The following is a 25,964-nucleotide window of genomic DNA, read 5'->3' as shown; positions in this document are numbered from 1 at the left end:
ACTTGAGTTATTTTCTCCTGGTCTATGTTGTGCAAATATTTTATTCTTTGGCAGATGACTGTGCTTGCTTTTCATTTAATACATAATTAGTATGTCATCAAACACCGTAAAAACCTCTCTTTGATGACTGCACAACATTCACCACATGCATACTTGTATCTAGTCACTCAAAGGCTGGGCTGTGTGTCATCTCCACATCCCTACAGCTCACATGCTAATGTCTGACCACCCTGCTGACAGGTCTAGGGGCCACAGAGTGGTGGGCTTCTTCTGCATGGCTCCCATGCACCTTCTGCATGGCTCCCATCAGGTGCTCCTTTTGTGGGGGAAGAGCTGCTACAGCTACCCTAGTCCTGAGGAGAGGAAATCTGAGCTACCTGGAATCCACAAGAAGAATCTTGCCCCTCCCCTAATTCCATTTTCAGAAAAAAAAATAGCCCTGTCTCTTCTCTCAAAAATGTGCCTACAGACCACTCAGAAATCTGGAACCCATGTGAATACCTGACCTTAGCATTCCAAGAAAATGGGATCAGGAATGTTTTGGTCAAAGCAAGCCAGCAGGACCCCAGGAAGAACATGCCTGGAAGTGCCTATGATAGCACTAAGGTTCAGGTTCTGAAATGTCATGTGAATAAGAACGTCGATAAGAATGTCATGTGAAAAAAGAGCCACAGGGTACACAGAAATCCATTTCTGTGTGACAAACAACTGTAATAAAGGCAGCCTGAGGACAACCTTCAGCTCCACAACTATAAGTCCATTCTGCTTATGGGGAAATCAGTTAGGAACAAACTATTGATTGCTAAATCCAACAACAAACACAAATCTCAACAACATTAAATCAAGTGAAAGCAATACAACTACACAACTCGTTGATGTGCAGACATCACTGGAGTGGTTGCCTTGGCCAAAGGGGGTTGGGAAGTGGGGTCTTGACTGGGGGCAAGTGGGGGCAGGGATGAGGGGTTACAGGTTCGTGGTTAGACTGTATATATGTATGTCATACGTGTATGACAACACACTGAGGTGTATACTTTAGGTAAATACTTTTGCTGTAGGTTATTTTTTAAATTTTAGTTATTTATTTATTTGGCTTTAAGTTTTATATATAGACAGAAAGGTTTTCCAAAAGGAAGCAAACACAACATACCAACTGAGCGTATCCCAGAGTCTGGAAACGGAGTTGCTCAGACTAGGGCTCTGGGTAGCCTTTTCTACCTGGGCCCAAGCCTAGTCTTTAGTCCTCCCTTCTTCTTGGGGTAACCAGGGGGCCTGATCCCAGGTGTAGGGTGGAAGCACATACTGAGCACCACTAAAAGTGACTCTTCCAGGCCTCGGGGCTCCACCTCCTTCAACAGGCCCTTCTCATTCTCCCTGTAAGAGCCACAAAAGCTCTTAGGCGAGGGTTGGGGGGTTGGGGGGAGGGAGTCGGGGCTCACCCAGACGGAGAGAGAACGGTCCTTGCTGCCAACAGCACAGCAGCAATACGGGCAGCTGGGCTTTGCAGAACTCCCGTTCTTCTGCTTCTTTTTGAAGATTTTTGGGTTGAATTTCTAAAGCCAAATAACAAATGTTAAAGTAATTAAGCATCAAGCATACACCCCATGCCAGGTTCAGAAATATACCACAATACCATCCTGTCTGCGGGAAACCCACAATGACATTCTCCCAGCCCCAGGCACTCAGCATGCTTTACTTCATCTTCATCACTACCCAGAAGGCATTTTGCTGAGGTTGAAATGGAGTTTTAGGGAGGCCAGGAAATGTGGGCCAAGTTACCCAGTAAGTAAGTGGTGGGACAAGGATTTGAAGCTGGCTCCACCAAATCTCCATTTCTGGGCCTGTAGCCAGGTTGATGGCATGGGAGCTACTGAAATTGGCTCTGTGAATTCCTCCTGGCCTGAGAAAGGCCAGTTCCAGGACCTGGCTTTCGGTACAAAGTCTTGACAGAGGTTGGTGGGATTGTCAGATATCTACTCCATTAATCCTCTCCCTTCACTGTAGGTGATGCTTAGTCAAAACTATCTAGCAGATACTGATTAACCCTGAATAATCTTACTTGGCCAGGGATGACAGCTAAGTCATGCTAAAGTCTGTACCGGGGGCTATCCTCAGTGTAACCTGGGTGCTGCTTTTGGCAAGTACACTAAGAGCTCCTGCCACATTCCTGGACTGAAAGGGATAAGAACTCTAGACTCAGAACTGGAGACCCCAAGCCAGGACAACTGAGGAGAAGGGTGGCTCCCTGGAGCCTGGTATCAGCTGGCCTGGCCCATAGGGGTTCTAATTCCAGAGGGCAGGCATAAAGACCAGACAACATAGAACCTGGAGGTGTGTACCATGGTCTTGAGTCTTACCCTGAGTTGCCTGAGAGGCATCAATACCATGATCTCACAGAGCCACTCTTACAGTGCCTATTAGGACCACCTGACAGTCATGCGGAAGCATAGTACTATGCTGAAGCAGTGATTTTCAAACACTTTCATAACAAGGACCTGGGCTCAAACAAAGTCCTACATGGGTTCCAATACAAAAAAAATTAAAGCAGCAATATTTTATTAGTATAAAACATATATTCTAAGTCACAACATATAATATTTATTATTATTAAAAATTTATTTATTTGAGAGAGAAAAAAAAAAGAGTGAGCCAGTGTGTAGGGGGAAGGGGCAGGGGGAGAGGGAGAGAATCTCCAGCAGACTTCCCATTGATCACAGAGCCTAATGATGGGCTTGATCCCACAACCCATGAGATCATGACTTGAACTGAAATCACAAGTCAGATGCTTAACTGACTGAACCACCCAGGCACCACTATAATATTTATTATTAATTTAAACAATTGGAAAGATTAGCCCATTTTAAGTAACACAAAACTGAGATCAGGGTCCTGGCTGATTCTTCATCTTTTCTTTTCTTTTTTTTAAAGATTTTATTTATTTATTTGACAGAGAAGACACAGCGAGAGAGGGAACACAAGCAGGGGGAGTGGGAGAGGAAGAAGCAGGCTTCCTGCTGAGCAGGGAGCCCGATGTGGGGATCGATCCCAGGACCCTGGGGTCATGACCTGAGCCAAAGGCAGACACTTAACGACAGAGCCACAGGTGCCCCTGATCCTTCACTTTTTTTTTTTTTTTTTTAATATTTTTATTCTTATTTATTTGACAGACAAAGATCATAAGTAGGCAGACAGGCAGGCAGAGAGACGGGACGGGGAGAAGCAGGCTCCCTCCTGAGCAGAGAGCCTGATTCCGGGCTCGATCCCAAGACCCTGGGATCATGGCCTGAGCCGAAGGCAGAGGCTTAAACCCATTGAGCCACCCAGGCGCCCCTGCTTTTGTCAACCCTAGTCCACCAACCTATTTACTTTGTTTTGGTTGCCCAGTGCTGAGAAAACCCTCACTAAAAGTAGCCCGTATCTTCCAATACCCTTCATCCTCCATATCAAGATTGGGCAGGGCAGCCCCAGACTCAGGTGATCCACAGCATGGCCTCACAGCCACACCTGGCCATGGCTGGGGTATAGGCACACATGCTTAGCAGGCACATGCTACTGGAGCACTTGTCAGGACCACCATGCTTGAGTACACAGGACCTGACCCAAATATGGAAAAAAGCTAGTGTGGAGCTACAATGTTCCCAATCAAAGACTGATTTTGGTGAAACTCATTAAAATATGTGAGTATGTATTCTGTTTTGTAAAATGTGTTTAAAAATTATGAAACATAAGTAATCAAAATGAAACAAAAATGTGGCATGTGCTGACTCTCAAAGCCCACCACCTAAGCCCCACATGTGACCCAGCCTTGGAGCAAGACAGAACCCAGGTGGAGGCTAAGTACACTCACCACAACAGTCACAGCTTTCCGGTGCCCGACAAAGTCCATGTTGGTCTTCCAGCCCTCTCGTTCAATGATCTGGGCAGTGGGGCCAGAATTGTTCATGGCGTGGGCAGACACCAGGTAGTGCCCATCAGGTGACCAGCTGAGCCGCAACACATGGGTTGTCCCTCCACACTGAAAGAAACATGTGCACTTGGAAGGAGCTCAAGACCAACTGTGTGACCAAAACTCTGTCCTCAAGAATAGAGTCGAATTCTGATTTATAAATGTATGATGGCAGAGCATGTACACCAGCTTTTGGCTATGCTAACAGCTCTAACGCTCCAGTCCCTCCAGGTGTTTGACAAAAAAGGCTGTTAGGTGAGACTGGGAGCTGCAGCACCCTATACTCCCCTATGGGAGCTAAGCACAACATAGTGGCATCTAGACGATCAATAGCCACTTCTTCTGTCAGTTCTGTTTGGGCCAAATCTGTCTGGCCACTGACCTCTTTCTTCTGCCTAGCATGTTAACCTTACCACATGAGATCTGCTGAGCATTCACTTCAGTGGAGAAAGAGCTCTGTGGGGACGCCTGGGTGGCTCAGTTGGTTAAGCAGCTGCCTTCGGCTCGGGTCATGATCCCAGCGTCCTGGGATCGAGTCCCACATCGGGCTCCTTGCTCAGCAGGGATCCTGCTTCTCCCTCTGCCTCTGCCTGCCATTCTGTCTGCCTGTGCTCGCTCTCTCCCCCTCTCTTTCATAAATAAATAAAATCTTTAAAAAAAAAAAAAAAAAAAAAAAAAAAAAAAAAAAAAAAAAAGAAAGAGCTCTGTGGACCTTCAGGACCCTGTCTCTGTGATGCATTCAGTGACCATGAGCCGCTACATGCTTTCTCCAGCCTGCCTCAGCTGAAGACTGGTGGTGCTACTAACTAGCAAATGAGAAGAGCTTTGTAAAGCCCATATAAACCATTAAATCCATAGCAGAAAGATATTGTTCCCTGATCTGGACTAGGCCTGAAGCAAGGCATCCCTCCACATTATTATTCCTGCAAAGTGAGATGATATGGGCCAGAAAACAGCCTTCTAAAGCTCAAGGTCAGTCCAGGGCAGCCTGAATGACTTAGGAATTATGATCTTGGCCTCACAACCCTAGAGGAGGGTAGGATGATGCATGGCCTTGAGTACAGTGACACAGCTGCCTCAAGCCCATTCAGGCCCACCTGAGGCTAAGGAGTCCCACCAGCTCCCAACTGGGATTCCAAACATTCCTGTCCATCTCCATAGCTGCCCCAGGAACCCTGCTAGTGGGATACTGCTGCCTGGTTGCCGGATCCCTGAGGAGGAGCTCAAGAAGGCATTAGGGCCCACGTCCTCTGTACATGGAGGGCACGTACTCCTAAGGAGGGAAGGACTCAGCAGGGTTAATACCAGTGCTCATGTGGTACTGTTGGTTTGGGGAAAACTGCATTCATGATTTCCACTTTCCTTCTGCAGCCAGCCTTGACTTATGGGCAAATGTCTAGACCTCCTGCAAAACTTTGCTCATAGCCTTTCCTCTGATGCAATCAGTACTCCTTGGCTGTTCCCGTGCATTCTGGACAACTCCATCAACATACTCACAATGAATGTGAAAGTCTATCTTTCCCACCAGTTTCTAAGCTTCAAGGGAGAGACTCTATCTCAGTCCACTTTCATTTCCTTTATCCAGTACTACCCTTCTTATAGCAGGCACTTAAGAAATATCTAACAAATAAGGGAGACCCTGAACTGATTCCACATGAAACAAGAACTCAAATAAAAGGTAGGAAAATACTACCCAAGTCACTGCAGTCTGACATCCAGACATTCTGCATGAGGCACTGCTTCACTACCCGAGAGAGAAGTGGGCTGGCCTGCAGAGTACAAGTCAGTGAGTAAAGCCACAGCACAGTCAGGAAGAAATAAAAGAGAAGGCCTCCTCTACCTGTGTTGCACAATGCTATGGAGGCATCACTAAAGTTCTCTTCAGCTTTTTCTCACTTCAAAGTTGGACATTTCATACTGTCTGAGAAGTAAAAGATTTTCATCATCTGACTCTTTGGGCCAAGTGCCCACCCCAGAGAACTTTGTTGGTTCAATCACAATGTATGGACCCCAGCCAGCTTCTCGTCTGTGCATGGAGGCCAGGGAGGCTGCTGGACCAAACTCCCTGAGATGTCTTCTTACCTCATCAAAAGGCTTGGTGATGCTGGTCTCCAACTGCCAGTCCAGCGTTCTCCACACCTTTAGGCTACGGTCATCAGCTTGAGAGGCAATGTATTTACCAACAGGATCCCAAGTCAACCCCTTTACCAAGCCAGAATGGCCTCTCAGCGTAGCTAGAATTTCTGTGGAGGTAAAGAGGAGATTGGGAAAGCATTAGCTAAGGGAAAATGATGAGTCTATATAGAAACATGAGCTGCAATCCATGGGCTACGGAATGGCTAGCCAAGAGAAGGGATCTCAGGAGTCTACCTTGGCCAGCTCCCATCCCTGGGCATAAGCAAAGAGGCCCCTAATCTGATCCCTATCAAGCCAAAAGCAACTTGAAAGAAGGACTACACCCAGGAGCAGGCATTATGATTTCCCTTTAGCCACAGTTAATACTGAGCCTGCATAAGCCCCCTAAAGGGCAGGCAAGCAGGGATCCAGGTTTGGCCAGAGTCAAATTCTGCCCCTTTGACTTGTCTGTGGTTGCCAGCTCTACCAGTGGTTTCTCCATCTGGAGGCCATGCCCACCTGTGCTTTAACATCAATATTTGTGATTTGAACGTTCCTGGCAGCTAAAAGCAGGCCTAACAGCTCAGGGGATGGAGCACTGTAGTGAAAGTTCTTTGTAAGTCATCACAAAGGACAAAGGGGTATGAGATAGCATGTCCTAGAGATCTGTAATCTAAATGCCACCCCAACTCTCAATCTGGCCCTCTGTGACCACAATGAAAATGCCCCTCCCCCATCCTGCCCACATCTTGGTGGCTTATAGAGAAAATTGACTTGGGTCAAGTTCATGGAGGATGCTTTTTAGCCCATGAACAAAACATATTCTAGATACCAAAGAGGAATAAAAGTATCTTACTAGTTATCAACTACAGTGATATGCTAGGTTATACCATCTGTTTTGACTTTACACACATTAATAAGAAATACCAATCTTTTGCAAAACTGGATTTGTTAGCCTATCTCTGTTTAAGAGCTTCAGAGAGGAGATGGCAACTGAGTGGAGGCCAGAGCCCAGTGGGGTGGGGAGGGTAGGGAGGCATATCCTCAAGAGCATGTGTGTAGTGGGGAATGCCAGGTACCAAGCACATGCAACGCCACCCTATCACCCTCGTGATCTGTGGCACATCCACGCTAGCCCTCAGTTACTATTTTTCTTTAACATAAACCTCTTTTAAAACCTTAAACAAATGTCACTGATGAAGAGAAAAAGAACGGAGTTGCTGACGAGATGCATCAATCCCCATTCACTGCGACATACTTGTCACTGCCAGCCTTAGGAGACAGAGAGCCCACCCTGCTCCAGATGATCAGCCCATTTATGCTGCCACCCAGTCAGAGGTCCAGACCTGGGAACTTCACAGCATTCCAGATGACGACAGTGTTATCCACGCTGCATGAGGCCAGCCACGCGTCATGGGGAGACCATGCTACATCCATCACATCTGGAAGACAGAGGGCTGGCGGTGAGCCTCTTATGTGGTGTGCAGACTCAGCGAGGGGGGCACTCGGCAACACCTGTCTGCCAGGTTGGCCGGCAGCCCCTAGCCTCTCATGTTTGAGGAAACTTGACTTGCAATCATCATAACTAAACTCCTTCTTAAAAACCAGTCTGTAAAACTTCCCCACTAAGGTTTATGAACTGGTCATGACATTTGAGGCATCTGAGTGACCTCCCTCACCCCTCACAAAGGAGATAACTGAGGACATGGCTGACAACTTGGGGCCACGTATAAGAACTCTGGCTCTGACACCTGCTGGGACTGTGGCCTCAGGCTCGCTAAAGCTTGCTTCTCTGATCCCAACTGGGCCTTTCTGAGAGCCCTTTGAGCTCTACAGGCACTGCACCTGGCATAATGGCTAGCACAGAGCCAGAGTACAATAGCTGCCCAATAAGTGGGAGGCCATCTTCAGGCCCTTCTCCTCACAAACTGGATCTCATCTCCAAGACCCCACCAGAATATCCCTTCCCTAGAGAACCCCTAAACACAATCACTCATGTTAATTCTTTGTGACTGTTTTCCTATCTATAAAATGCAGATTTAAAAACAAAACAAAAAAAAAACCACAACCCTATGCTCAAAGGGTTATTATGAGGATTAAATGTGGGAAATTGCTGTAGCACGGTGCCAGGCACACACCAAGGCATCGATAAAGGTCAGCTGTGACGGTGACGATGACCGGGCCCATCTCGCCGTGCAGGTATGATTTTTCTAACCTCTGTGCCTGGTGCAGTGCTAGGTGTACAGAAGAATGGCTGGTGAGGTGAAGAAACAGAAACACAGCAGCAAGTTAATAGCTATCTAGTCCTCTCCTCATAGGATTTTTAAAAAGGTGTAAGCAAAATACTCAAAACTTCTATTTTTTTTTTCTATTTTTTACAGTCTTCAGGGACAGCTTTACGAATTTTTTCCACAAGGTACTGCAATTTGTATTTCACACTGCATATGCATTAGTGTACTGCATTTAGTATCCTCACAGCCTATGTGATCCTAAGGGCTCCTCTTATTTAGTTCTACATTCCATGTCTTTGAGAGTATTCACTATCATAAACAGACCTGATTCAACTACTGACTATCAACTAATGAACTATTAACTGAGTCCCAGGTTTCATGCTAATGAGCACATGGGTGTACGCCATTCTCCACACTCTGGTTTATTTCTTGTGCCTGCCAGCCCAAAGTGGACTCTAGGCAGAATGCCTGAAGACTTTCCTAAGTCTGGACTCTCTTAACCCTGTAGACAGCTTTTCAGAAACCTCCATGACTTTACACTTTTATAAGTAGAAATGTCCATTTCAAAATCCTCTTATTATCTTGAGGATTACGATTTTCCCTTCTAACTTATTAAGCACATTTTTTATAAAAATATAAAGTTAAAAAACTTTACTAATAAAAGTGAAGATTTTTTCTATCTGTCTAGGGTTGTCTTCTTGGGCTACTTTGCTCCCATCTTCTGTCTGTTGGGAGGCCTTTTATGCAGCGGGTCTAACAAACACCAATGCAATGCCTACAAAAATGAAGAATAAAAACCTCCTCTAAGAGCTTAGAGGCCAAGAGGGGCAGACATGTAAACATCAGAATTTCACCGTGGTACCTAAGTCCTAGAGCCGAGAAGTGGTCAGCTGGGAGGGAATTCCGGAAGGGAGATGTGATTTGCCTAGCAATTTCCATGGACTATTGATAATACAGGCATTAGCTGCAAATTCTAACAGTTTATCTTCCTATACTGTAAGAGATTGATATAGTAAAGTCTGTGATTCTCCTTTGTGATGTCTTTTATTGCCTATTAACCTTAAAAAACATTCCCTCTGATAGCGGTCTGATGACTATTCAGTTCTGTTTTCTTCTGCTTTAACTATTTAGAATGTTTCTCTCTTTAACATATGGAATTTATTTCAGTACATGCTGTATTTAGGGAGGCTCTACCTTACTCTTTCCTCATCTACAAACCATATAATGGTTATTCTATCACAAGTGGGGAACAATTCTTTCTTCCCATAACTGATAATTGGTGCCTCCTTCACAATAATACACCAAGGTCCTAGGTACATGTAGTCTACTTCAATGTTGTAGTTTTGCCCCCAAACTCATGACATTTTAATCATTGCAGCTTTGAATGATTTCTTCTGTAACCTTCCTTACTCTTCCAAGTGCCCTTTGGAGTCACTGGTGAATTACATAATAAAGCCACTTATGGACAAATTTTCCACTAATATTCTCCCTTAACCCCAGTTTTGGAGCTTCTGTCTTCAGACCATACCATTCCCACTCTTTCTCTTTGCACATCTACATACATCTGAGACTCTCCTGCATTTGACGTGCTTTCTGGTCACTGTCATTCCGGATACTCTCATCATGATTCTTGGTGATTCTAGGAGGATGATCTGTTTAATACCCAAAGCTCCTGGATCCTTAAACTCTGCTTCCTCCTCCAGTAACCTTGGCTTCTGCTACCTCAGGCATTCATTCCCAGTCATGCCCAGAGATTCTCCCAAACAACAAACTGTAATTCCTCCTTGGTTTGAATGCCAACCCTCCCATACTCCTACCATCAACTGGTGCTTCCGGCTCCCTCTCAACTCCAACGGAGTTTCCAGGTGCTATGGGCCTTCTCCTATCTCCCTATTTGGCTTAGAGTCTACCATACCCTCCACTCTTCTGTGTTTTCACAGGTGCCCAAAACCCAGCCTGGTTCAGTCTAGCTCTGTCCTCCCTTGGGTCTTTCTTGAGGACCCTCTATGAGGCTTCCACTGAATTGCACAGCCTGAACAGCACTAGCCAAGGCCATGGGTGGTCTCCATGTCATCAAGTCCAATGGTCAGTATCCTCAGTTCTCACCTGATCTCAAGACAACATTGGATGCACTGCTGGATTGCTTCTCCTTCAAACGCTCTATCTTAATTGGCCTCCTCTCCATCTCAGCCACTTTTCACTGACTGGTTCCTTATCACCTCCAAATCACCCCATCACCCCAGCCTCCACCCTTGGCCTCCAGTCCCACATATACTTGTCCCCTATACTCAACTCTCACATATCAAAATGCCTATGCAGCAGGGCTAATTACATCCCTGCTAGGCAATGCAAACTGAACATGCCCCAAAGCCAATTCTTAAACATTTCCCTCAGCAAATATTCTGTCCCACCTACACACCTGCCATCATGTAATGGCAACTGCATTCTTGACACCCTCCAGACCACAGTCTGGTAAACTGTCCTGATTTCCTTTGCTTATCTCACACCCCATATCCCATCCACCAGGAACTCTCCATCTGACCATCGCTCCTCCTGACCTCCACTGCTATGACCCAGGTCCACTGAGATTACGCCAGCAGCCTCCTCAGTGCTCTCTCCAGTGCTGCCTGTAGTCCATGCAGCTGCCACAGGCCTCCTCACTCCTCTATTCAAAAATCCTACTGAGTTTTCCCATTTCACTCAGAGAAGAGCCCCTCACAGTGGCCATGTCCTAGCTATTCCTTTAGCCTGGAAGGCTCTTTAGATGTGTACTCAGTGGTCCCCTCACCTCCCCTGGTCTCCTGTTGGATGTCTCCTTCTCAGTGAGGCCTCCTGGAAAACTCATCTCATTTTGCTTCTCGGCACTTATCTTCTAGTTGCTGATGTGGCTAGTTGTCTGTCTCTCTTATAAGAATGTAAACTTCCTGAGGGTAGAACAGCACCCAGAACGTGGCAGGTGCTTAATAAATATTTGTTAAATGAATTTGGGAAAAAAATACTGTCTTTATTTTTTTTTTTTGATCTTTCCACTTATGAAGTGGCCATTTTAGCTCTCTCAAAAAAGGTTTGTGTTGTAAGATTTACAGATCTCACACATTTCTTGGTAAAAATATTCCTGAATATTTACAATTTTTCTTCCTGTTGTTTAAGAGTTCTCTTTGTATCACTGGATATTCTAATCGGCTATTACTAACGAAAGGTAAATAATTTAAAGTTTTCTTACATGAGACCAACTCAATGACTCATTATTAGCTCAAGGTAATTTCAATGCTTTTTAAGCTCTAATAGCTGCGTGCTACAATATTTGTCATTGGTTTGAAAAAGACATTTCATGTTAAGGAAATAGCTTCCTATGGCTATTTAAAACATATTTTTATTACAAATTTATGCTAAATTATCTAATATCCCTTTCAGAAAACCTCCTTAAATGACTGTTTTTGTTTTTGTTTCTTAAAGTAGGCTCCAAGTTCAACTTGGGGCTTGAACTCAGGATCCTGAGACTGAGTCATATGCTCTACCAACTGAGCCAACCAGGCACTCCAAGAGTCTTTTCTCATTTAATCTCCTAGTATGTTGTTATAGTAATACACAAAATTCTTCCATTATAAATCATATTTCGTCAAAATGAATTAGTGTTTTCAAAAGTTATCAAATTCACAAGCATTATGTTTCTGATTTTTCTTTTTTTCATATTCGTCTAAGCTTTTCTTTTACAATTTTTTTTTTTTTTTTTAGGTTTTTAGAACCCAGGGTGACAGCTTCCTTTGAAGAATAAATATTTCCAGGGGCGCCTGAGTGGCTTGGTTGTTAGGGGTCTGCCTTCAACTCAGGTCGTGATCTCAGGGTCCTGGAATCGAGTCCCACATCAGGCTTCCTGTATCAGGGAGCCTGTAATTCCCTCTGCTTCCCACTCCTCCTACTTGTGCTTTCTCTCTGTCTCTCTCTCCCCCCAACAAATAAATAAAATCTTAAGAAGAATGAAGTACCTAAAAAAATTCTTAAAAAAAAAAAAAAAAAAAAGAATAAATATTTCTACAACCCAGAATAATTTTTCTTAAAAGCTTGAAAAAAAAAAAAAACCCGCATCAACAAATCAAAAAATAAATTAGGATCAGGAAGCATTTATGAGGACTCCAATTTTTTCAGTAGTTACTACTTTAAGTTTTCCTAACTTATGGTATCAATTCTGAAAATTTGTATTTTCTAGAAAATTTTACTTCCCTTAGCATTTTTTTTTTTTTAGTTTAATGAATATTATGTTGTACTCCATGGTAACTTTTCCCTCTAGGTTAAATGTTTTTCTAGCCCCATTACCTGTAATTTCTTCTAGGTTTTTTTCTTCCTACCCTCACTCCCCAATTAAATATGCCAACGTATATGTTTTTCACACTCTCCTTTCAAAGACCCAGTAATTTCTATTTATTTATTTATTTTTGCATTTTCACTGATTTTTCTTCTTTAAGAGTTCTGCCCATAACTGCTATCAGGACCACTGAATAAGAAATGGATGTCCCTGCTGAAAGTGGGCAACCCTACTTCCTGATAAAGGAGAACCCTGGGATGGTGGGTATGGAGAGAAGTTGAAGTTATGGTTCAGCCCAAGTCTCAGGGTAGGGAACCCAACAAAGGCCTCATTGAGGCCCCATCCCACACCTGAACACCTGCATGGATACTTTCTCCAAGTTCCAGAGGAGTCCACTTAGACTCTGCTTTGAGTAACTGTGAGTAAGCAAGGTTAAGTTACACATTTTTATGGTAATCAACAAGTATACAATACTACTCTGCCAGCTTTCAAAAATGTGGACTTAATCTATGGTCACTAAGAGGTGGGTCTGTTCACCTTTAAAGTGTATGTAGAGTATTTGCAGAGCATATACTGTCAGTGGATTACAGTTGATGCCTTCCAAACCACTCACTCTTGCCCCATCTTCTCCCAGAGCTCCAGGCTCAATTCCAAATCTTGTGACATTCTTCCCTGCCCCCACTCCCCAGACTCAGCACATCTCACACTGAATTGGTGTCCATCCTCATAAGCCCACTATCCATACAGTGTGAGAGAGGACAACACCGGCTATGCAGACACCAGCTAGGAATCTCCTTCATCCCTCCCCTGCTTTGTCCTAAGAATTTCCCAAGTCAGTCTCCCTCTCCATCCCAATTATCCCAGGCCTGGTTCAGGCCCTTACAGTTTTCATCTGAACCACTGAAACAAGCTCCTTTTCTACACACCTATCAGAATGATCTCCCTCTCACACCTCAAATCTTTTAAAGGCTCCCTATCTCTTCCACAATAAAGGCCACCTTCATTTACAGGGAACACAAACCTTCTATGACCTGGCCCCTGAACTTAGCCAGCTCCACTCTGTACTGCTCCTTACTTTGTATGTAAAGATCTAGCTGTGGTGAAATGCTGCTGACCCACCATGTGCACCAGGCCTTTCTGGCTTCTGCTCTCCCTGTCTGGGAAATGCTTCAGGCCATTCTTGGGCTAGACCACAGGCTTTCCAAGGTATAGTCACTCTAGCATCCTGGCATCTAAATGTACAGCACATGGCTTTTAACTACTCTTGAATGACATTCCTCTTCTTCAGTTCAAATTTGTAAAATGTGTCCCTTTCCATTTCAAGTCCATTAAACACTTTTCAAATATACTCAAGGTCAGGTAAAAAACTTTTCATCGGGCCCCTTTTCATGTGTGCTGGTTTCTGTGGAATAAATAAAGTGTGCTTACAGACTTAGTGATCCATTGATGAAGGTAGTGATTCAGTTCACCAGGATAAACGGCAGAACGTGGGGAGTTCTACATTGAAGATATAAACATATACCCAATGAGGGCAGGAGTGGGGACACTGAATGCAGCTGGAGGCAGGCAGAGGGACAGTGACTGCACAGACCTTGAGGGACAGGCAGGGTGTGACCGGTGGTGATGGGGAGGGATGACCCAGATGCAAGGCTGCTATAAGGACCGAAACAGTCCACCAGGCCATGGAGGTGCTGCTGCTGACTGCAGACAGCTGCCAGGGCTGCCCATCCCAAAAGGCAGCCCCACTCACCGCCTGAGTGACTCCGGAGGATAGAGACACATCGCCACTGCTCCACATTGGCAAGCTTACCACTGGAGCCGAACACGGTGCTGGGGCCGATGTACCTGTGTGAAAGAGGAGTCAGAAAGGCACTCCAAGCATACTCGAGGCACGGCACAGAGATGTCACTGCAGCATGGCTTATCATGGCAGACAGAACAAAGCAAACCAGACAATGGCTAGAAAGCATCAAATTGTTGAACAAAAGGGACTGATTAGGTAAGTTATGTTCCATGCACTTAATGAAATACTACATAGCCATCACAAATCTTGTGGTAAGAGACTATCCACTGTATGGGGAAATGTTCACCAAATATAATTAAATGAAAGAAGCAGGCCACAGGACATCCTATACAATATGAAGATATCACTATGTAAAGAAAAAAAATACATGTAATATCGATATCATCTATGCATGGAAAATGGATCAGAAAGACACACATGAAAAATACCAAAATATTAATCATGGCTTTTTTGGATGGTGATTTTCACATACTTTTTCAGATTCCCAAATTATCTACTAAATTCATTATTTACATTGACTAAAGCAACAAAGCCAACAGTCTTTTTAAAACTCTCTTGCAAAGCAGTCAAAGCCCGGGTACTAACTGCTTGCCATGCAAGCAGTCAGGTAGGTCCCCATGGAGGTGGTGCTGATACCACTGATGCACAGAGCCTCTGTTAACACACTCTGCTCCCACAGAACTCTTTATCAACTCACAGAAGGAGCTCACTAAGTGGGCCAAAGGAAATAGCACGCCTCTGCTCTCATGGCCACGGCCAAAGGGCCACTCTGGCTAAGCAGTGGGGTAGGGTCTGGTTCCCTAGTCTGACTAGCTCCCAGAGTCACCTGGGGAGCTGGTTATGGAACAGAGTCCCAGGACGCACCCCGAGACACTCTGCCTAGGTTTAAAGAAAAAGTTTTCTACGTGATGGTTAGTTTATTATGGGTACAGAGCAGGCACTTTCAAAGGGGGCTCCTTAGAGTCCCAGGGTGGGGCAGATAGAGAATGAGGTGAGTGGCAAAAAGGGCAGGCTCCAGATACCACCCCCCCCATTCCATCAGAGCACTTTGACTTTAACCTATTCTGTATGTTGGGAAATTTCATTTGAAGAGCAAAATAAACAAAGTTACCAATGTCAGCAATGGAAAGGATTAAATATTCCTTTTCAGGTGGAAATGCTGCAGGCCTGGGAGGGGGCGACTGAATAGGTCTCCAGGCAGGTGGGTGGCTTCTCAAAGCCCTAGTCAGGCCCCAGAGGCTCCAGGCCTATGTGTGCTTCCTGCTACTCAGGAAGTTTGGAGCTCTAGGGACTTCAGTGCCAGAATGGGGAAAGGTGACTGTGATTAAGACCAGCAAAGAAGCTTCTAAAAATAAAATGTGAAGAAAGGAAAATGATGCTTACGTAGCCCGCTTCCACACCATAATCAGTTTGTCATCTCCCCCAGAAGCTAAATACATCCCACTGTTTGACCACCGCACACAGTTCACACATGCTGGGAAGAAAAAAAAATAGGGTGATGAAAATCCAATAGTCATGCCCAATTTGCTTTATGCAGAGTCTGGCAAGATGCAAAGGGTTTATAAAACCTATTCTCTCTCAACTATTCAAGGCATCCACTGTGGGTGAGTCCCAGAAGAACAATCCAGATTAAATACTATCCTACTTGTACTATACTTGTACTGAAATAACAAATGATCAGAACAGAGTTTGGCGAGGGGAAGTCTACATAACCTGAGAAGTGTTAGTGCTGGATGAAACAATCAACAGGAGGTGGATTTCCATGAAAACTTGTAACTAAATCTCTATTTCAAAAGGGCTATCTCATGATGAGATGTGTTCCTGAGCAGGGAGAATTCCTGAAATGAGGGCATGTACTAAAAAGGCTGAGATGCCCTTCACAAAACTTTCAGGGGAGCAGCTTGTTAGAGCATAAAACTCTGACTTCATCCCATCTGTGGCCTTTTTAAATTTGGATTTTCCAAACTTGTCAGCACTGCAGGTTGACTGGTTCTGCACTTATAAATTAAGACCAGGAGAAATGCCTCCTAGGCCCCTGATGGGTGAGAGCGTCTGGGAGCACTCACAGCTCGGCCTTTGGGAACCCTGCAATACAAGGAACACTATCCAAGTTGTAGCCCACACATGGCCTGCGAATGACTTATGCTCCAAGTCAGAGGGCACTGAGGCACGTTGGGAGAGCAAGAACACAAAGAGCTAAGGAAGGGGACATAGCTGTTAATGGAGCATCTCAGGGAAGGCAGCTAGGTTGGAAATCAGAGCCAGATACAGTCACCCTGATGGTCAGAAGCAGGAAACTACGGCACTAAATATAGGAAAGGAAACCACAACACTGTCCAACCATCAAAAGGATCCTGGCAGAGGGTCTCAGAGTGACACTGTGGCAATCTGAGACATTTTGGTGAGTTGTCTTTAAGATACCCTTCCCCAGAACCCTACTGCTTCCAGGTCGCTGGCCCCAAAGCCCCATGGAATCAGGCAGTAACGACTCATGAGCAGGAAATCACCAGAGGTACCTGCAGACTGTCCAAAGATGGTTCTGTGGGCGGGCCGAGTCTTCTGCCGAATAACTCACCCAGGTGTGCAGCCAACATCTGTGCCTTCAGACAGCAGGCCGAGGGGAGTTACCGCCGCACGGGGCCTTATCTTTCTAATTACAAACACATGTGCTAACCTTGGGCACTCTGCCAACACGCAAAGCCTGCAAAGGGCCACTCTGTAATACCTAAGTGATTGTCCATCTGGCAAAGCATCTTGGGAATATTTTCATCCTTCTCGTCATCCTCCTGGAGGACTGGAGACATATTCCAGATCACAACCTTCCCAGAATCCTGTCCTGGAATGAAGGAGCAGAAAAAATTCAATGTGCAAGAAGTAGAAATTTGATATTAACTCTGAGACACAGTCTTTACTTAGCTTTCATAAATCATAATGGACAAGATTGGAGGAGACTAAATTTGCATCATTAATTTAAGTTACAGAAAAGAAATGAAGAAAGATTAAGTGCTGAAGGGGGTCAAAAAGCATATGGATTTAGTAGTAGCGGGAAGCCAACCTGACTTTGAAAAGAACTCTGGACTAGAAATTAGGAGGGGACTGAGCTCTACTCTGTCCTCTCCAACAGATCCCTCAGGAGCCCCTAGAAGGTCCTCATCCCTGCCCACAAACCAGACTTCTCATCTGTAAGTTGAAGAGCTGGAAAAACTGATGTCCCAGGACCCTTTCAGGTTTGTGCATGGGAACCCTAGCAATCAGGGCAACAGCACATTCCTGCCAGTACTTTGATCCCTTTTCAGGTGCTGCCTGGAGTCAAGGGCCGCTCCTAGAGCTGACTGGATGCTTTGAGACCCACGTCTGAATGAAATGTGCCCTGTATACAGGAAAAAGCCTCATTATCTTCTTATCTGCCCTTTGCTGTCACCTATAGATGGGAGAGCAACCAAAAGAGGGCATTTATGGATCCTGGATCATAAGGTGATATAAAACCCAGCTAAAAAATTTTTTATCTATGGGGGTGCCTGGGTGGTTCAGTGGGTTAAAGCCTCTGCCTTTGGCTCAGTTCATGATCCCAGGGTCCTGGGATTGAGCCCCACATCGGGCTCTCTGCTCGGCAGGGAGCCTGCTTCCTTTCCTCTCTCTCTGCCTGCCTTTCTGCCTACTTGTGATCTCTCTTTGTCAAATAAATAAAATAGAAATCTTTAAAAAAAAATTAAAAAAAAATCTATGCATTTTGGCAATGATCTTTTCTTTTCTTTTGCAATGATTTTTCTTTCTAAGCTTTTCACCTACTGATAACTGATGAAAGTCTGGCCCCTCATTTAACTACTACAGAGGAAGAAACACCAATAAATGCCTACAAATGGACATGTCAGAATTGTCATAAGGCATACCTGAAACTGCCTATTGGCCAGTATATAAAAATATTTCCTAAACAGCTCTTCTTGATACTACATACTGAGAAGCGTAGGAAGGTATGTCTCTTCCTATGGATGAGGAAAAAAACCCTGTCCCCCAGCTTAATGCAGTAGTCATAGATGACATCAGTGGGTACCTTCCAGGTACAGTCCGTAATGTGCCGGAAGGAGATCAAGGGTCCCCTGCATACCCTTGCAGCAGGAAGCTCATAGACAACCCACCCTGTAGCACCTGGCCCAAGGGCCTAGAACTCACAGAAGCACTCTTCAGGTGCTGTCTAGGAAGGCCTTGGCCAGAGGAAGACACTGCTCTACAGTGAAGCTGTCAGGGGCTAAGATCTGTGGGAATGCCACCTTGTTCCACCATATATACATCTTGGTGTCCTGGCCTGAAAAATGACTGTCTTTCCAAGCAGCACTGTTACTGTGACACTGTAACACCGATGAAGCATGCTAATAATACTATGGGCTGTATTTTCAAATGGCGCAGGCGTTTTTACTTGCCCACAGCATACTTCTTCTCTAACTTAGCTGAATTCCTCTGAGCCCAGAAAAGGCCTTATAACTACATGACTAACTCAGTAGTTTTAGTTTAACCACTTCTTCCCCTTTTTCAGATGAGAAAGTACTGCCAGAACAAAGATGAGGACCCAACCTTGGCCTCAGGGGCTGGGGATCTATCCATGAGACCACCTGCCACTTGCCACCTTCAATAAACTGGGATTTGGGGATTCAAAATGATTTGAATATTAACCCAATAAACAGGAATTAGAAAGATACACCCACTACTGAAATATTTATATGGAGCAAGCACACTAGAGCAAAAAATAAGGGTTTTGAGATAACAGATTATAATTGTACATTTTAAATGGAGTCCTATCTATATCTAAAAAAAGAAAGTATTCTATCTTCAGCTCAGTGGGCAACCAGGAGAAGCAGAGCAAGGTGTTAGGACCGTGTGTGCTCCTTCTGTTACTCTGTGAACGTACCTTGTCCTCCAGTTGCGAACTTGGTCCCGTCAGGGTGAATATCAACTGAAAAAATTGGCTTTCCTGGAAACAAAGGGAAAAAACACACACACAACATCTATCTTGGCTTGTATTCACTGGAGAATAGCAGCAAAGTCAAAATTTTTGAAACAGTGGTTATTTGAGTAATATCTCTAATCGCTGCTCCTAGGAAAAAATAATAGGCTGCCGATAAATTCCTTCTAAGAGTGGAATGATCTAACAGTTTTAGTTAAAGTAGAAACTGCTGGAAGACTCTCCAAGTGACATTAAATAGCTGAGTCTCAAAGGGGAACAAAGTGTTCTGTCATTAGAACTGAGTCCAAAGATTGCTTGAGCATTTGCACAGAGGTCCAATAGACAGTAGCTGGCCACATTCTGGGGACACACATTTGTTAAAGCTATGATCTGTTTATGACAGCAGCTCTGACTTACAGAGCTACATCTTCAGCTACCTCTCCATCCCATGGACCTGCACTTGGCTGGCAGCCTAGACACAAGAACCCTGGCATTTCTGCCTTGCTGACAGCTGGGTAGGACCAGTAGCTGACCAAGACCACAGTTATCACTTCCCTCATCCTTCTGCTTCCAAAAGCCCTCCTATATATTTGTGTTGCATCGAAGTCTGTGGAGAGTCAGCTTTCTTGGCCTCTCCTATGGCTGAACTTCCTTCATAGGATGTGCTCTGTTCAACTGGATGCTCAGTCCCTCCAGGGGGAAGAACTGTAGCTACTATCTCCTGGAGTCCCCACAGGGTGCAGACCCACACCAAGGGCCCATGAAGTGGTGTGGCTAGCTTGGTGGACCAGACTGATAAGGCGTCATGACAGCTTGAAACCCAGCAGACTGAAGTGTTGCTGGGGCCTGGTCCCTGTGGCATTTGTCGGGCTAACCAGTCTGCTTCCATGCTAAGAGTGGCATGTCAATTGTTGTCAAGTTTATCACCATATCCTCAGCTTCTAGCAAAGGCCTGATAAGTGGTGGCTCAGTAACATTTATTCAGTGACAAATCAGATGCATGACAATAGACTGAACGACAGCAATCACTAATACAGACAAGGTGCTGCTGCCAAGGAATCTCTTGGTTGAGGATGCTGTCTCCGTTACCTAAGGAGTTGGCATGGACACCAGAAGGAGGGCTACCAGCTCTAGAATCACATGATGGCAAGTGGAGACAGGGCAGGGTGGGGCAGGAGCAGGCAATGGCGCCTAAAAGCCGAATGTCTTGCCAGGGTTACTGTCCAAATACGGAAAATCAAATACTGGTACCCAAAAAGGCAATGGCCAGTGTGGGCCCCAAGGAATAGAAGCTCACTTTATCTTCTTCCACAGAGCCAAACCCCTAACAGGCAAACCAAGCCTGAGCTTCCACAGACAAGGAGAAGTGTGCTCTCCTTCCTGTCATTACACAGTAGGGTGAAACAGCTGTGTAAGGACACTAGCAAGCAGGTGTCCCAAATGAAAGGGCCCTATTTTGTCTCAGAGAACAAGCAGAAGCCCAAACAAAGTTGGAAATTGCATCACATACTATTTCATCTCTATTACTTACTGAAATTCAAAACAACAAAGGCTACTATAGCAGGACCCTGCCATGCTGGCAGCTCTAGCCAGGTTCCCCAGACCCTCAGTCACCTCCAGGTCCACACCTAAGAGCCAGAGCTCTACAGTGACAGATCAAGTTTAGCCAAACTGCTACTGATTGCCTTCCTCCAGGACTCTGTCCCCCCATAGGTAGTCCATCTGCTCTGTGATGTGTTGAATAGGAACAAAACCGCTTTGGTCTTTTGTTCTCTTTGGTTATGAATAAATTTGCACCAGTAGCCCTGTTAGCAAGTTAGTTTTCAAAAACTTATTTGTGTTGGAAAAGTGAAAATGTAATTGCTGGGGAGCCAAGACTGACTTATTTTGTGAACCAGAACTCCTTTACTGTAGAAGCAGGCAGGAAAGGCTGAGAGGGGCTGGTGTGGCAACTTGCAAACCCAATGACTACATTTCAATTCACAATCTTTGTAAGAAAATGATGTTTCAACCTGAATCTTGACATTAAAGTATATGTTTACAAAATTGCCAGTTAGATAAGTATGTAAGACGATTAAATAGAAAAAAGACATTCACAGACATTTTCTTCCATGTTATTTGAATGTGTTGTTTCTGGTGGACATGTTAAACATTTCACTGTTTTTTAGTAGATCAAAAATAAATGACAACTAGTGCAAAAAAAAAAAAAAAAAAAAAAGGAGCACAAACATACGGGAAATTCAGCCCTGGTCTGCCCTGAGCATTCACTCCGAGGATTCCCAAGACAAGCCCCAACACAGCTTGGCACTCAGCCTGGAAGGAGCCAAACCAGCAGTGGAGCATACTTACAAGGACCCGAGGAGAGAGAGCTATTGCTATTCTTCCACAGTCCAGATGGGCAGACCCTAACTAGCCCCATCTTCGCCTTCAAGATAAGAATACAGAAAACTATATACAGTAGGTAAAAAGAAGGTAGGGACTGAGAATACGGGTAAGAAAGACTGGAAGTGTTAACACTGGTGTTCCTATGCCTATGCACTCAGACTTACACTGGCGCACCATGCCCTTGCTGGGTCAGGCGGTTGTCTCGTGTGTTAAGCCAGAGAGCCTGACACACTGCTGCTGAGAATGTGCCATACTTTCCCAGAGGCTGAGGTCCTAGGAGGGAAGCAGTAGCAAGAAAGTGGGTTTTTTGACCATCTGGGGCACGACAAGTGCCTGACAAGGAAGCCTCAAGAAAAAAGAAAGGACAATTAGGGCTATGAGCTGTGTAGACCATGGCGTCTAGTGCTGAGAATGAGTTGGGACAGCCCCCGTAGGTGCCAGCCAGCTACTCCTTCCGGGAGAGGCAGAGCCACAGTGGGGTAAGCCCTGTGGAGCTCTCCTTCCCAGTTCATGACACACTCTACTAAGCGTCTGATGTGGCCCCTCAAGCCATGCAGGCAGCACAGTCCCGGGTATTCTCTAAATCTCACACTACCTGGTGAAATGGATGGTTCTGACATCCTGATTTGACAGAGGGGGAAACCGAGGCACAAAACTTAGGGAAGTTGCCCAAGGTCATGCAGCTTGAGGGGGCACACTGGATGCTCAGCTTTAAGTATATAATGTGCTGCCCCTTCAGATGAAGCTGGGAAGGGACATGCCTGGACATGCTGGGAGGCCTTTGATGACACTGCCTGGAGGGAAAAGATTCAAAGCCCACAGGTGAAAGGTAAAGTAGGGAGTCAGAGGAAGAGTGAGAGCTGTGCACACATGTGCAACTTGTCCTGATGACCTGGACATGGCCTTGGACTTGCTATACTGAGCTTCGATCACCCCAGATACCTCAGTCCCAAGGCCTGGGGAGACTGCTGCCTGGCTAGGCTCTGGTGAAACACATCTCTCAGGACTCCTGCCTTTGCAAGCTTCCCTTTCCTTGAATTTGGATTGGCTCTGTGATCTGTTTTAACTAAGAGAATGTGACTGAAGTGATGCTGCTCCACTTCTGAGATTAAGCCTAAAGAAGGTCCAGCAGTTCAACTTTTGCCCTCTGGAGGAAGCCAGAGCCCTATGGCATTTGTCTGGCTCCAGTGATCAGGTGGTTGCCATGTAAGAAGTCCACGTACCCTGAGGCCACTGTGCTGAGACTCCCCCCAAGCTGGCCAAAGAATCCAGGGTCAAAGGGTCAAAGAACCCAGACAACAGTGAGAATGAGAGCCCTGAAACAGGACCCAGGGTGAACTGTTCTGGCCCCAAACTATTCCAGCCATTCCAGCAGATACAGTGCAAAACTAAGATGAGCTGTCCCTGCTGAGCCTGGCCAGGTTTCACAATCACAAACAAATAATAAAATAGCTACTGTTTTAAGCCAGCAAGGTTAGGGGTAGTTTGTTATGCTAATTAATTCAGTTTCCTGTCTAGGGCAACTGGAGCTACATATTTGTCATTTTCACCAAAAAGGTTCTAGCTGACTCAGCTAGAGTCTTGAGAAGGCCATCCATCAGTGGGGAGCAGGCACCTGGCCACAGGAGGGCTTTTCAGTTCCGTAAGTCTGTGAGACATTGTATTATATGCCCCTCAAGAAGCACATCGAAATGACTTATATGCAAGTCAGAAACAAACCTGACTCCACAAGAGCACACAGAGCAGAGCCTAGGTAAGCAGAGAAGCATCGCTGCACAGGTAGCCATCACAGCCCAAGTCTTCCCCACCACACCCACTCATAGCATCGATGGGATCTTTTCTCATCCACCCACCTTTGTGGTTGTCTATGAGCCTGCTATGGGACTAAGCTGAGGAAAGGTAAAGCCAATAAAGGTTCAGCCCTGCCCTTAGGAAGCTCCCAGGGATGGGTCTCTGCACAGGTGGAAAGCTACCTAACTCACCCTGGGCTTTCTACAAAAATCACAACTGAAGTGAGTCCCAAAGTCTGAGGAGGAGTCAGCCAGAAGAGTAGGGAAGGGAATTTCAGGCAGAGGGGACATGGCATAGAATATAGAATAATTCTGACAAGCTGCTGCAGAATGTGGGGAGAGGAGGCTTGGAAGATGGGTAGGGCCTAGCAAGACACTGCTGAGGAACACAGACCTTCCTTTACAGCTACCTCTGAAGCAAGGGAATGCTAAGGTCAGATTCACATTTCAGCACCACATAGCTGCGTGGAGCATGGGCTTTTGGTAAGACCAGAGGGGGCCTCAAGGCTCCAGAAGAAGGCAGAAACAAGGGCAGGGAACAGTCCTGGGTGTGAACAATGAACATGCCTCGGTAGAATTCTTAGCCATGCCACTCAACAACTATGCAGCCTTGAATAAGTTACTGAATGCCTCCAAATACCAGTTTTCCAATCTGAATGGTGTGGAAGACACAGTCACCCTTACAAGTACCTTCTCAGAGAGATTAAGATGCTGTGCCACATTGCCTCGAAGATGCACACATTTCACATGTGAACATTTCTAAGATCACAATGTGCTTTGGTGAAAGGTGTGACTGGGGTAATGTTTCCTTCTGTAGAGATGCACCACAGAGTTGATGAAATATGGCTACTCAAAGCCACCAGCATGGTATTGACTCCCTACTTCTTTCCAGCACTAGACTCTTCAGTCTAAGGAATATAGCGGTTCACATACCCACAGTAGGAACAGACCTCTTTTTTTCTAAAAGGCTCTTTGAGGCAGAGTAGAGGAAAAGGATCTATGGTCTGATTAGTTAGAGAACTTTTCCTGTGGCACAATGTTAAAGATGAATTCCTAACTGCTTCCTGCATTCCACCTTTCTTTGTACAAAAACAAGGACAAGGGTGCCTGGGTGGCTCCAGTCACGATCTCAGGGTCCTGGGATCGAGGCCTGCATTAGGATTCCTGCTCAGTGTGGAGCCTGCTTCTCCTCCCTCTGACCCTTCCTCTGCTTCTGTTGTTTCTCTGTCAAATAAATAAATAAAATCTTAATTTTTGTTTTTTAAAAATAGAGACAAAAGAAAAATTAATCCACTCCCTGGGCCCTAGAGCCACCAGGCAATTTCACATCCTCGAATGAAGTGGCATGTTTTCCCTGAACACCTACCAAAGCCCATTCTCCTTGGGGACCTGCCTTTAGGTGACCCCTCTTGGACCACACAGAGCACCCTCCTGTCACTCTCTCCCCGGAACTGTGATAGTTGGCCATATTCCCTGCCTGGGGGTTGCTGATCTGACAACTGCAGCATGAATGCTCTCTCTGGCAGGAATAAAAATTAAGGTACAGAAGCTGAATTTTGACAGGGCGTGGTCAGACAGCATCCTCCTCCTTGGTATCTGGGTAAAAGACTCCTGGAGGAGGCCCAAATGTGGAACTTAGTCTGAACAGAGAAGACTGGCCAAAGAGAAGCAGGGAGGGCCCAAACAAGAATGGCTAGCACTCTCAGTGGCCTTCAGATCTTTGGTTGTGCTCCTGTCTTTGAGTCTTTATGCTCTTGAAAGCTCACTGGACAGATCCAACTGAACATCTGTGGAATGGAAGCTCAGGGGAACCTGGGCCCTTTGCCCACTGTACATTGTTCCTGGAAGGGCTTATCCTATACACCCCATTAACACTCACTTTTAACAAATGTTGGTGAACTTGTAACAAAATATGAAACATGGGAAAATGTTTAAAACATTTATTAAGTGAAAAAAATTACAAAAGAATATTAAAATATAAGGTGGGTGCAAAGGACATGATCTTCTATGCAGAAAACCTTAAAGAGTCCAGAAGATAAATTTAGTAAAATTGAATGACACAAAATCAGCAAACATTAGTTGCATTTCTGTACATCAAGTGAAAAATCTAAAAAAGAAACCAAGAAAACAATTCTATTTAAAATAGAATAAAAAAATACTTAGAAATAATAAATGTAACCAAGAAGGCTAAAGACACTAAAGACTAGAAAACACTGCTGAAAGAAATGAAAGACACAAATAAAAGGAAAAAGTCTTGTCTTCATAAACTGGAAAACTTAATACTGTTAAGATGTCAACAATATCCAAAGCTCTACAGATTTAATGCAATCCCTATCAAAACTACAGTGATTGGATGCTTGGCTGGCTCAGTCAGTACCAAGTATGCAAATCTTGATTTCAGGGTTCTGAGTTCCAGCACTGTGTTAGGGGTAGAGTTCACTTGAAACAAAAC

The 25,964-nt window shown here is 45.1% G+C and overlaps 1 protein-coding gene across 7 annotated transcripts in view; it reads right to left on the bottom strand.

Moving 5' to 3' along the window:
- Positions 1-25,964, bottom strand: part of HIRA (histone cell cycle regulator) — an 84,090-nt gene that overhangs the window by 46,915 nt on the left and 11,211 nt on the right. For 2 of the 7 annotated variants that reach the window (XM_082697424.1, XM_082697425.1), the window contains exons 2-9: positions 19,302-19,364; positions 17,124-17,234; positions 15,782-15,872; positions 14,346-14,440; positions 7,408-7,503; positions 6,029-6,189; positions 3,848-4,015; positions 1,440-1,553 (exon numbers count right to left, since the gene is read on the bottom strand). In XM_082697424.1, coding sequence (XP_082553550.1) covers positions 1,440-1,553; positions 3,848-4,015; positions 6,029-6,189; positions 7,408-7,503; positions 14,346-14,440; positions 15,782-15,872; positions 17,124-17,234; positions 19,302-19,364 — 899 coding nt within the window. Of the gene's footprint in view, positions 1-1,439; positions 1,554-3,847; positions 4,016-6,028; positions 6,190-7,407; positions 7,504-8,199; positions 8,316-14,023; positions 14,093-14,345; positions 14,441-15,781; positions 15,873-16,914; positions 17,235-19,301; positions 19,365-25,964 lie in introns of those variants that run through there. The other 5 variants (XM_082697430.1, XM_082697427.1, XM_082697426.1 and 2 more) reach the window with 4 other exon arrangements.

The sequence above is a fragment of the Mustela nivalis genome, assembly GCF_964662115.1.
Source record: "Mustela nivalis genome assembly, chromosome: 14".
Lineage (NCBI taxonomy): Eukaryota > Metazoa > Chordata > Mammalia > Carnivora > Mustelidae > Mustela > Mustela nivalis.
Note: the sequence above shows the minus strand (reverse complement) of the source record. Positions and strands in the feature narration are given on the sequence as shown.